Source organism: Hyalella azteca, unplaced genomic scaffold, assembly GCF_000764305.2.
Source record: "Hyalella azteca isolate HAZT.00-mixed unplaced genomic scaffold, Hazt_2.0.2 contig3210, whole genome shotgun sequence".
Taxonomy (NCBI): Eukaryota; Metazoa; Arthropoda; class Malacostraca; order Amphipoda; family Hyalellidae; genus Hyalella; species Hyalella azteca.
The window spans coordinates 147,812-160,020 of record NW_025933462.1 but is presented as its reverse complement, the minus strand read 5'-3'; the positions used below and the strand labels follow the sequence as shown (position 1 = coordinate 160,020).

The window sequence follows — 12,209 nt, the reverse complement described above, 5'->3', positions numbered from 1 at the left end:
ATATTTCAAATGTAGCAAAACCTTCACCAGCTTGATAATGAATACCGGTATTGTATTTTCGAAACGTCGCAATCCATTAAAATGTAATTTGTTAACCTGCTTTTTGATCTCCCGGCGCCAGCAAGAAATTTTGTTCGACTTATTGAAAAAAAGAATAAGAAGATTATTGATAAAAAGCCGGCTCTGGTCTTTAATTAAACTTGCATAAAAGAAAAGCTTCTGCCGAATTACACCAACAACTAATTGTATATAGGCCTACTTTGAGAAGTTAGATTAATAGATTGTGATGAACGAGTTAAAGCGCTTGAGGAAAAATTTAGAGAAAGGAATGATTATTCCTGTATTATATAGCACTGAAATAAACCTAAGAAAAGCTCTAAAGATTGAGAAAATTTAGTGATGTGGCCACTTGAGCGATGAGCTTATTAGCTCCTATTAATAAGCTTTTCGCCACTTTTTCGCTTCCCTATCACACTATTATTGCAGTGACACAGACAAGATTAAATCTTAATTTTACCTAATTGACGCTGTAAACTTAAGGTATTTTTCCAGCTTTCACATTCAAATTAGCTATGTGTTCCGATGTACTAGAGATTATTTTCGAAGAAACCTACCTATACGTAGTTGATCCGATGGCACGTTTGGCTGCCTCTCGCTCATGGTCAACTGTCATGAAACCAAGATTTGAAATACTATACATCAGGCCCGTTGAAACATCAAAGAATATGTATGGTATCTTGGTATCTAAAATACCTTGGTATAGTATCCATCATCCATGCTTCGGGGTTGGAGCCGAAGCGTGGAAAAATACTGCAGCACCTCAAAACTATTACCGTAGCTATGCAAACCATCACGCCTCGGCGCATCGAAATATCGCATCGTACAATAAAGCGCTACATGCACAGTTAATCGGTGCACAGTTAATAATTTTTGTTCTAGGTACAGGATATCAAAAGAGAATGACATGTAAACGACGAATGGCTTATTACGTTTGACATGTGATTTCAGCGGATGGCTTGAAATGCCGTCTGTCTAGGTAACATCAAAATCCAAAAATAAAAGTTGACTCAGAATAATTTTAATTTTCTTTTTGTTATTTTAAAAAATCTCGCTTAGAAAATCACCCAAAATAAACTCTGTCATTCTCGGTCTCTTTGTTGATATTGGTCCTACCACATTACAAAAAAAGTAGCCCCTCCTCCTAACTAGGAACACATTTTCTTCCTTCAGAAGAACACATTTTCTTTTTTTTTTTGCTGGGTGACTATTAGTATTACATCATATCCGAGATTTCTGAAGCTAACCCATTAGCGCCCATGATCCCCAATTGGGGATCGTTTGATTTTGTGGATATTATACCTGAACTATTGATCAGGAACATGTTCTTCTTCAATAAAGTATACATATAGGTTACAGACATCAACTGAGATCAGTTACAACTGTATCCCTTTTCCTGAAAAATTGAATATATGAAATTTTCTGAGAGAAGTGACCGTAATCGTGATGTGACAGAGATATCAATTTTTGACATGTACATTTTTCCCATTTATAAATATTTCTGATTCATAATACCATAGTAGGTGGTAGAATAGTCTATGTTCTTCTGAAAATGCTAAGGTTAGTCTCAATTATACTGTTAGTAATGCTGTAAACATGTATTTTATGCCGATCCCCATTTGGGGATCATGGGCAGTAAGAATATCGTAAAGCCAAGTCTGCCAAGGAAAATGTATTTTACCACATACTGATGTATTACCTAAATTTTTCATAAAGTAACAAAAGTTAGCAACATTATCATTCACTTAGTNACTCACTTCATAAATTTGGAAATAATAATAAGAACGGTGACGAAAAATAATCGGTATTTTTTATTACCCTTTTGCCCATGATCCCCATTTGGGACTTTTTCTTTAAACTACTGCTACTCTCATTATATCCTCTAAAATAGTGCAGAAACTGTTTTATATGAAATATTTCCACCATATGAAGGTTTTCAGATGGAAATTTCACAAATCAAAAATTTGGGCGTTAATGGGCTAAACCAACCTCGAAGTGGTTTTATGCCGTGGATTAGTACCATGGTCAATTCATTAACTTACATTCTTTATATTTTTACTAATATTCTTGTAATTCGTTGCCTTGTTTGTAATTTTTTTCAATATTATTTTATGAATAGTTTCCTTTGTTCTCAATGCCTAATGACTTTATAATATTCATATTCTAGGATTTTTTTAATATGTAAATTTACGTCAATTTATCAAGTAATATGCATTAGTGGTGTCAGTGTTGAATAGGCAAAATCTGGCCTGTCGCCGATTCTTGGCGTTGTACAATTCTTACAGCAATCCTTTGTGGAGGTCTCGAATCTGCAACCCACATTCATGTTTGGGGTTACGGGTTTTCTGGTCTTACAGCAGTCCCCATTCTTGTTAAGGTTTCGAACCCACTACTGACTGCTCCAATTTTGGAGCAGTGAGTAGAAGTTTCACCAATCTCAACCACTCGGCCTCCTCGGCGATTTTTACTAGAACTGTCAAAGGAAGTTGAGAACTAACCCACAACACACTGCTCCAATCCTAGCACTCTGAACTTTTACTACTCTGCTATCCTGCCCCAATTTTTATTTGACTGAATGCTTCTAACAAAAAGTAAAAAATTATGAACGAAAAGACTATTGTTCATTAATACAAGCTTCTAATAGACATCATTCGGTGCATAAGTAGCACTCTCATTTGCAGTATTTTTACCTTTTAGCGTCTAGCTGCACATATCTGTCGACTTTCAAAAGGGCGATTTTTCTTTATATTTGAAGCTCATTCGTCCAATTGGACAAATGTACTGGCTTTAATATCAGGCTGCGCTATGCTCAGGTGAACGCTCCGTCTCCTGTCAGTTTTTTAATGAATAAATTTCAGCAATGTGGTATGGATGCAACGTAGTATTTGGCACTCGCAGGGGAGCTGGTCGCTAAAGAATGTTAATAAAATAATATATCTCAGTACTCACTGCAATGAGTGACCAGGAGCGCATTTTCTCGTCGACGAAAACGTGAAGTCACGGACGGACAGACAGACGGACTGTTACCAAGGACATGACGAGCACAATAGCCCCTTTTTCCATAAATGAGAAAATGCGCTAAAACGAGTAACAGAGTGCAATTAAGGTATAAATTGGAAACTTTTCTGTCAAGTTAAACTCTTTCAACCAATTAAGTTAATGCATCTGCGATCATCTTAGTACTGCCATTTCAGAGGCTTCGTCAAAAACAAAACGAACGATTCAATCTTTCCTCTGGTTTAGATAACCTCCTAAATTGGCTACGTTAGATGAATTAGAATAGAATAAAATAGAATAGAAGCTTCGGCACTGAAGAAATAGGTCCATGGCCTGTTACCGATTCTAGTCAGACAATCCAATATAAAAATCAGACAATCAAATATAACTGAGAAATTTCATACAAAAAATGTTAAATGCAAACTAAATTTAAATCAAGTATTCAAGGAATTTAAACAGATTATAACCCAATGTCAAAATCTATTACTGGTAAAAATACAGCGATACATTAAATACAAACGAACAGAAAACTCGTCTAATAACATAAAAAGGGAGGTTAAGGCCATCTTTCTCCTAATCTTGGAGAAAATTCCGAAAGCACATCAGTAAAACTCAACTATTTCTCATCCAGCCAAGAAGCTTACAACGATAAATAGGTAACTCGCTGAAGAAACCAGCGATCCTTACAAAAAAAAGTCATATTTCCCAAACAAAACATTCGCATTGAGAAAAAAAAAGCTGCTACAAATGCTGTGTTGAACAAATATTTTAGCTGCACAGATAACTAAATGGATGATATCTTAAAAATTAACAAGCTTCGTACCAGAAGTTTGTTTAATAATCATAAAAGCACATACCTTAATACCTTAATGATGATNATGCCCCTGGGCCCATACTTTCAAAAAAAGTTAAGAGATCGTAAGTCCATCAGCCAATCATTGACGGCCTTTCAAGCAAAATCCACCAATAATAGACAAGAAAATAGAGCGTAAGTACTTACGTTCACTTAGCGAGTTTTGAAAGTATGGCCCCGGGGATAGAGCCAAAGCGTGAAAAAATACTCCAGCTCTCAAAACTATTACCGTAACTGTGCAAACCATCGCGCCTCAGCGCATCGAAATATCGCATCATACAATAAAGCGCTACCTGCACAGCTAAAATATTAATCTGTGCACAGTTAACAATTTTTTCTATGTACAGGATATCAAAAGAGAATGACATGTAAACGACGAATGACTTACTACGTTTGATATGTGATTTCAGCGGATGGCTTGAAATCACATATCAGTCTGTCAAGAAAACACCCAAATCCGCATAATAAAAAAGTAACTCCGAATCATTTAATATTCTTTTTGTTATCTTAAAAAATCTAGCTTTGAATATCAGCCTAAATAAACACTGTCATTCTCGGTCTCTTTGTTGAATTAGTATACGAAATCACAGTGATAATATCTTACCAGGTTAAAAAAACACAGCCCCCCCCCTAACAAGGAACACATTTTCTTTCTACACTTTTTTATTGTTTCCTGGGTGACTATTACATCATATCCGTTTTATCTGAAACTAAACTAAGCTCCAAGTGGTTTGAACCATTGCTTTAGTACCATAGAATTAATTAACTTTCATACTTTTAATTCTTGAATATAATGCTTGAAATTCGTTGTCTTGCTTGTAATTTTTTCAACATTATTTCACGAATAATTTCCTTTGTTTTTGAGGCCTCATGACTTCATAATATTCTAGGATTTTTTCCTAATTTGTAAATTTACGTCAATTTATCAAGTAATAGGAATAGTGGTGTCAGCGTTGACTAGGCAAAATCTGGCCTGTCGCCGATTCTTAGCAGGGTACAATTCTTACAGCAACCCTTATTTGTTGAGGTCTCGAATCCGCAACCCACATTCTTGTAGGGGATTGCGGGTTTTCTGTTCTTACAGCAATCCCCATTTTTGTTGAGGTTTCGGACCCGTTACTCACAACTCAAAATTGGAGCAGCGAGTAGAAGTTCAACCAATCTCAACCGCTCGGCCTCCTCGCTGATTTTTACTGCGTAGAACTGTCAAAGGAAGTTGAGAACGAACCCACAACACACTGCTCCAATCCTAGCACTCTGAACTTTAACCGCTCGGCCATCCAGCCCCAATTTTTATAATGTTTTTAACAAAAAGTAAAAAATTATGGACGAAAAGACTGTTGTTCTCTTCATTAATACGAACTTCTAATGGGCATCTTTCGACGCATAAGTAGCACTCTCATTGGCAGTATTTTTAACCTTTTAGCGTCTAGCTGCACATATCTGTCGACTTTCACAAGGGCGATTTTTGTTTATATTTGAAGCTCATTTGTCCAATTGGACAAGTGTACTGGTTTTAATATCAGGCTGCGCTATGCCTAGATGAAGGTTCTGTCGCCTGTCAATTGTTTCAAGATTGTTCCTGAGCGCCCCACCGCTGAGCTCGCGGTGTCTGACTGTAGGTCTCAGTTGTGGGGTTAAGTTATTATGTAGGTAGGATTAAAAAAGGGAGGTTAAGGCCATCTTTCTCCTAATCTTGGAGAAAATTCCGAAAGCACATCAGTAAAACTCAACTATTTCTCATCCAGCCAAGAAGCTTACAACGATAAATAGGTAACTCGCTGAAGAAACCAGCGATCCTTACAAAAAAAAGTCATATTTCCCAAACAAAACATTCGCATTGAGAAAAAAAGCTGCTACATAGTACGCTGAGTTGAACAAATATTTTAGCTGCACAGCACAGGTAACTAAATGGATATCTTAAATGTTATTAAAATTAACAAGCCTCGTACCAAAAGTTTGTTTAATAATCATAAAAGCACACACCTTAATACCTTAATGATGATCGGGATCGTACCTTAGTTTTATACTTAATACTGATCAAAGCTCGTACAAAAAACCTAACACTGATGTATAAATGTGGAAAACCTATAAGCTGTAAACTTGCACACAAAAGCAAGCTTCAAAAATACAAGTAACTTTGGCAGCCGTGTTAGAGATTCCGCGAGGCGATGTAATACTGGATTTAGAGCAGAAACTGCAATACAAAAATAAAATTCTAGTAGGTACATTTTTAAATATGTCGTTCTAGTTAAACTGATAATGCTAACAGCAAATGGAATTGGCCATTACGTATAAATTAAGATTAAAAATTTAAATATTATCATGCATACTTAACTGGATAATACTAAAAAAATTATTACGTTCACAAAATCGTAAGGTGCATGTGTTGCAGGTGAAATTTACGTACAACTCTCCCCGTCTCTATGTTGTAATTTATAAATGCAGGAGTGGGCAATATTAAAAATGATACGAGCACTGACGTAACAGTGGATACCAGGCTACCATTTGATCCCATAAAAAATAATGACCTGCTATATATTATAAAACATTTATTATAAAATATTCTGCAGACGCTAATAAGGCTGGAACATGAGACAACGCAGTGTTAACGACTTGTAATTCTATCAGAAGACTAGCTCAACATTTGAGACAAAGTGTCATGGAAGAATGCCTCTTCTTTGACTCCAAGTAGAATATTATACGTAGTAATAGAACTATTATTAACGAAGTAATGCTTACTTCAAACTGACCATGAACATAAATTATCAATAAAATATCAGCTAGCATCTTAAGCAAATATTAGTGAAATTATCAATAACCTTACAATCCTAAAAAAAGTAATCAAAATAGTGCTGAATCAATATCGTATACGGTGAATTTCAGACGAAAGTTCTTTATTTGTAAATTGAATATGCCGGAATTTGAGCCAGTCTCTTCAAGATAAAAGCAATTACTTCATAGAAGATCATACAGATTACCAGAACGAGCACAGATAATCGAAAACTTATCTTACTTGCAAAGACGTAATTATCCATCAAATAACGTAGAATAAAACCAAAGTAAAGAATACATGAACATAAAGCTAAGATGTAATATGAGTTAGTAAATTAATTTTTGTTCCCAGGATGATGAATAAAGTTACATAATTTATATCCACTGATGGCAAAATCTCAAGGGCAGTGTGTTCACATCGAGTTTATTTCTACCTCAACGGATTGAGTTCCTGAATTTAGATCCCCTGTTGAGGCTGACAGTGATGTTCCTGCTCAGCTGATCAAACTCTACCATGTGCCGCTTGTAGGCACTAGGTTCTTCTCCTAAGAGGTCCACACTGTGTGCGGTGCGGTGGTGAACGTCAGTGGGGCGGTAGGCTGACGGGACAACTCCAGGACCTCCTACACGGTGGGGAGACTGGAAGCTGCTCCACTGGTGGCGATGGAGTGGTTGGCCAGGGTACGGTGGAGGGTCTCTGTTACAGCTCGGTTGAGTTAGTTTATGCTTAGTTTGTCTAAATAATAGGGTGACTTTGATAGTTTAACATAATAACGACGAAGTTCACAGCTGAAGAGGACATATTATTCCAATTCCATTCATTCATAAGATGGTATTGGTTCACATGAACGAGCTACTTTCCAAGAACTGATTGTGGTTATAATACGTACGTATCTAGCACGACAGTATTACATTTCAATATTCAAGTATAAATCAGTTATAATTTAACTCAGCATTGTCGTACAAGTATCTTCTGCAGCAATAATGTTAGCAGCAGCACTCTGTTTTCAAGGCAATAAAACCGAGCTAGTACCTTGCTACTTGCATCTCCATACAAAATGTCTCCAGAGCCCTATTTCATGGCATCACACAAACTTACCTTTCTTCAAGCACATCCTCCATGGTAGGCTGGCAGTGCGAGGTGCCCGCCGTCCCAGCATGAGAAAGAGGACCCAGTCTGCTGTGCACGCTCGTCTGATGATCGCCAGAGAAAGAGACGCTCAGGTTGCCACGAGTGGCTCGACCAGGTGACCGCAGCAGTCGTCCCTGTGGCGTCCTCATGATTCTTCCTTCTAGGCCAGACCTGTTCAAATGAAAACATTATTGATATCATTGTGGCTTCTTCCATACGCGTGATACAGAGAGAGCATCCCAACGGCACCCTTCAAAACTAACAGAAAAATCTATCTTGCAGCCTCTTATTCTTGCGACTCACTCAGCCTCACCTGATGAGTCTATGCTGCAGCCTCGTGAATCACTTAGCCTCACCTGATGGGTCTATGCTGCAGCCTCTTGGTCTCGTAACCACGAGGTGGGGGCGGAGTGCTGCAGTTGAAGGGACTGTAGAGCTTGCCAGGAGTGCGGCGTATGGAGCCCCGTGGTGGTGTAGCATAGCTGCTTCCTCGTGGACTGTTTGGGTCGAGTTTGTAGCGCCGCTGCGTTGAAGTCTTGAATTTCTGTCGAATCAAAAGAAAAATTCAATGGCCTTTAAAGCAATTTCTTGAAACGTGCATGTTAGTACACAAATGTGCATTCACTTTTTAACAATAAACTGATGCTTGAATAAGTTATAGATTTTAGTTCAAGAGAATTTCCTTTTAGTACTAAGAGAAAAAGCTAACAATTTTTGTTGAATAATTCAATTGATCTGAAATTTCGTCAATTTCTATAAATAACCCTTAATTAAATTATTGCAAGACTATTGTCAACAGGAATTATAGATGATGGACTGAAAGGGGAGGCACTGGGTGTGAATGAAAGAACATACAGGAGGAATGAGTTAACTTTTTAGCATTATACGGTGATGAGAATGCAAAGGAAACTGTGGACCACCTGTTGGTGGAATGTGAAGAGTAAGCTTGACGAACTAGAGTAATGACGTGGGGTAATAACAAACAGAAAGGATTCATCACAATGAATACATCACAATGCATGGCGTTTCTGACCAATGCCAGCTCTCGCCAAAGAAGTAGTAGTCCATTATTAGAGGCAATTGCTATAATAATGGAAGATATTTCTTTGTACTCTCAAGATTCATGTTTACAAGAGTAGACATAGAAAAATAACATATTATTCCATATTATTTTATAAAAAGCGCATAATTTTTTATGGAATCACACAATGTTTCTGTCATTCTTGAATCGAACCACTACAAGGAACGCTGTTCACTAATCTTCCTGAGATCAGAAAATAAATGAAAAAATATCATACCTGTGAAATACTTGCAATGGCAGTTCGACAACCTTGAACAGCCTGAGACAAACGATGTCCGCCAAACTTGAAAAATTTGCCAGAGTTGATTTTGTTTTCCTTTTCAGGATGCAATCTGTGCCACAGTGGGGCAATGCTTGAATGGTTGTTCTTAAAAGACTGCTTGTGAGGAGTTGCTTCAGTAATGTTGGTGTACACATCTTCACCAGCAGCAAAGGTTTGGTTCAAATTACCACGTTTATGCGAAAGGTTTGAGAAAGGCTGGAATACAGAGAACTGCCGCAGAGCAGATGACGACTTTGATTGGTACTTCAGAGCTCCTCGTACACCCTGACATTCCTCTTCTTGGTCCTCCATCAGCATCTGTGTATTCATGGGAATAGCTGTCATATTATCTAAGAAAATTACCAAGCTATAATCAATTTTGATAACTTTCAAATATTTCTTTATATCTCTTGTCAAACAAAATTGTCATCAGCAATAATTATAATTATCAACAATGATTATTTAAAAATTTAATTTACTCAGCATCAATATGGCTGACATTTCACGTCAATCATAGCCTCAATTTCATTTTCTTACAGCTTGTTCATGCCAGTTGTTATAGTCATCAATATCAATTGGCGGGGCGCAGATCGTGGTGTTGATGGACTGTGGAACAATGTTGGTGCTGGCATCAATGTTGATGGTGGTGTTGAAGTGAGGGTTACGACGGCCTGGAGTGTTGCGTGGAGGTAGTGGAGGAGGCTCCACACTTGACTCGCACTGCATTGCATCTTCCAACATCTCTTGCTGATTCTCATAAATTTTCTCCAAGCTGCTCACATTATCTCTGCAAACCAACAAGATTAAATAATAATACTTTTAAATATATTTAGAAACTATTATCAGTGTAAATTTTCACCAACATTCTGATACTCAAGAAAAATGAATAGATGATGGCTTAGACCAGACTTTGCATCAAACTCTTTCTGCTTCTCCTGAAAGAGAAAAAGACATCTGGGACATGTTTATTACATACCCGTACTCATGGCAGTGATGGCACAGAAATTAGAATTAGAACTACTCCTCCAATAGCTAGCTCATTACAAAATCATCATTTAATGAATCAAATAATGGTAATATTATTGACAATATAATGTTATATATAATAATAATATTGAACCAAACACAAATTAAAAACTATTTTCAAATCTCAAGATAAAAAAAAATAATTTAGGCTGCTTAATTCCACGAAAAAGTTTCCGTGAGAATTGAACCTCTAACCTCAAGACACTAATGATGATTTCTGGTGGTAATAGACAACCTTAATATCTTCAATGGAGAGATATTTGCAGGAGAAATGAACCTTTAAAATAATGATTATGGCATTAAAAATCCTATGAATGAGAGCATGATAAAACTTCAATTATGATTTCCATATAAGACTTTTAGCATTGATCTTGTTAAGAATTTGATGTCAATGAAACACGACCTTGATGACAGCCATGACACTATGTAGCTAGGGCATACATACATAACACCCTATTTGGAATATTGGGAAGAAGTTTCCTAAAATTGTGGGTAAAACCATCGTTCCACGAATTATTTTTAAAAATTGAGGTTGAAAATAGGCTGTTTTTTATTTATTACTACAGAATTTAGGTACTTAAAAGGGATAGGAAGATAGGAACATGTGGAATTGGCCAGATTCATGGTTGTTTTTTTCCATTAAACGTGTAGCTTTGGCCCACTTTCCTACTCGGCCAAGGAGTACTGATAATAAATTTTTAGGCACAAAATTGAAAACTTTTCTAAAATTATGTTGAGTCTTAAATGCTACTATCACTATAGACCTATATATATTATATACATATAGATTTAATTATGATAGGTAGTACCTATCATAATTAATCATAGTGGCTAAAATTAGGTACAACTCAAAAAATGCTATCAATAAGTCAGTGTGTCTGCTTTTCATTCAATATTCTATCAACTTTAAAATAGAATATAATCCCTTTCCCTGATTCCTGAATAAGACAAAATTTAAAAATGCACACGCTCATCTTTTGGATAATGTTACCCATTTTTATTGCCTTGGCCTAGCCTAATTTTTGCTTTCTTGAAAAAAACGCACATTTTTGACTGCAATTTCATAAACCATTTGTAAAATTCTTTTTATCACCTACAATTATTGGAAAATTTATACACATTTTCTACATTAACTGAATACCTAGTGATTTAAATTGAGCACTTACATATTTTTGTTTCTGACAGATTTCCAATTTTCGTAGTCTGGCAAGAAGGCAGGTCCAGGTCCAGATGCATTCTGCAACCCAAATCTTTCTTCTAAATTTATTTTGCTGCTTGGTGTTGCCGGTGGTGGTTGATAATCTTCATGCAAGTAGTGAGCATCATCTGGCATAGTTCGTTGAAGGAATCTCCAGTTTCTTGCCAATCCTGCCATTATGATTTATCTGAAACGTTTAATAAACGTTACCAAAGGAAATTTTGTAAAATATTCTTTCTTTTAATTGCACAATGAATTAGTTTTCGACCAATAAGACGAATTTTACCTTAAAAATTTAACAAAAACGAAAGTACCTAGCCGAGAGTCGAGACTGAGTCACAGCCTCACTGGAAGCTCAACGTCAACTGCTATCGTACTTAAAATACAATTATTGAATTAATATTAATAGGTTTGCACAAAACAAAATGATACGATATTCATTCTAGCATAACTGATCATTCATAAATATAATTGCAGAATATAGGATGATGCGATATATAATTCAAAATCACTATTCTATCGACTAAATAAACGGCGCTACACAAAAGGGTTACGTTACGTCGTGCAGCTGATTTTGAAATCTGCGGTGCGATAGTTGCCATCTGGTGGTAATCCCTGAACAAAAACGCTCACTTTTCGTTCTTTAATGCCCGAATATTATACCCTGCAGTTAACTTGATACTTTAATTTATCAGATAATAAGAATTCTCAGTGTATAAAGCATTTTTTGTGTCTTTTACATAGTTATTGGTTTTATCATTACGTACTACTAATCGGCGACAGGCCACATCACAGGCCAACACTTCAGCGTTGATGTCACTATGTCAT

At 36.5% G+C, this 12,209-nt stretch overlaps 1 protein-coding gene across 3 annotated transcripts; it reads right to left on the bottom strand.

Annotated features, from left to right (window-relative positions):
* Window positions 1–3,517: 3,517 nt before the first annotated feature.
* On the bottom strand, window positions 3,518–11,931 carry LOC108682629. Of its 3 annotated transcripts, XR_007156574.1 has the most exons (8): window positions 11,696–11,931; window positions 11,350–11,568; window positions 9,695–9,944; window positions 9,113–9,475; window positions 8,171–8,358; window positions 7,782–7,985; window positions 5,902–7,379; window positions 3,518–3,919 (listed from the first exon to the last, which is right to left on the bottom strand). XR_007156574.1 is itself a non-coding variant. In XM_047879509.1 (7 exons), the coding sequence occupies exons 2-7, from the start codon at window positions 11,556–11,558 to the stop codon at window positions 7,118–7,120; spliced, it is 1,476 nt and encodes a 491-aa protein (XP_047735465.1). In that variant the 5' UTR covers window positions 11,559–11,568; window positions 11,668–11,931; the 3' UTR covers window positions 5,577–7,117. The 3 variants fall into 3 exon arrangements, 2 of the variants coding, with proteins under 2 accessions (XP_047735465.1, XP_018027321.1); XM_047879509.1 differs by lacking the exon at window positions 3,518–3,919 and having other exon boundaries at window positions 5,577–7,379; window positions 11,668–11,931; XM_018171832.2 differs by lacking the exon at window positions 3,518–3,919 and having other exon boundaries at window positions 5,577–7,379.
* Window positions 11,932–12,209: the final 278 nt, after the last annotated feature.

Bases quoted from the DNA above. Each gene is read 5' to 3' on its own strand.
- LOC108682629 (XM_047879509.1), bottom strand. From the start codon at position 11,558: ATGGCAGGATTGGCAAGAAACTGGAGATTCCTTCAACGAACTATGCCA. The intron at 9,945-11,349 runs GTAAGTGCTCAA...GTTGGTTTGCAG, and splicing joins TCTGTCAGAAACAAAAATAT to AGATAATGTGAGCAGCTTGG. The intron at 7,380-7,781 runs GTAAGTTTGTGT...GAGCTGTAACAG, and splicing joins GAGGATGTGCTTGAAGAAAG to AGACCCTCCACCGTACCCTG.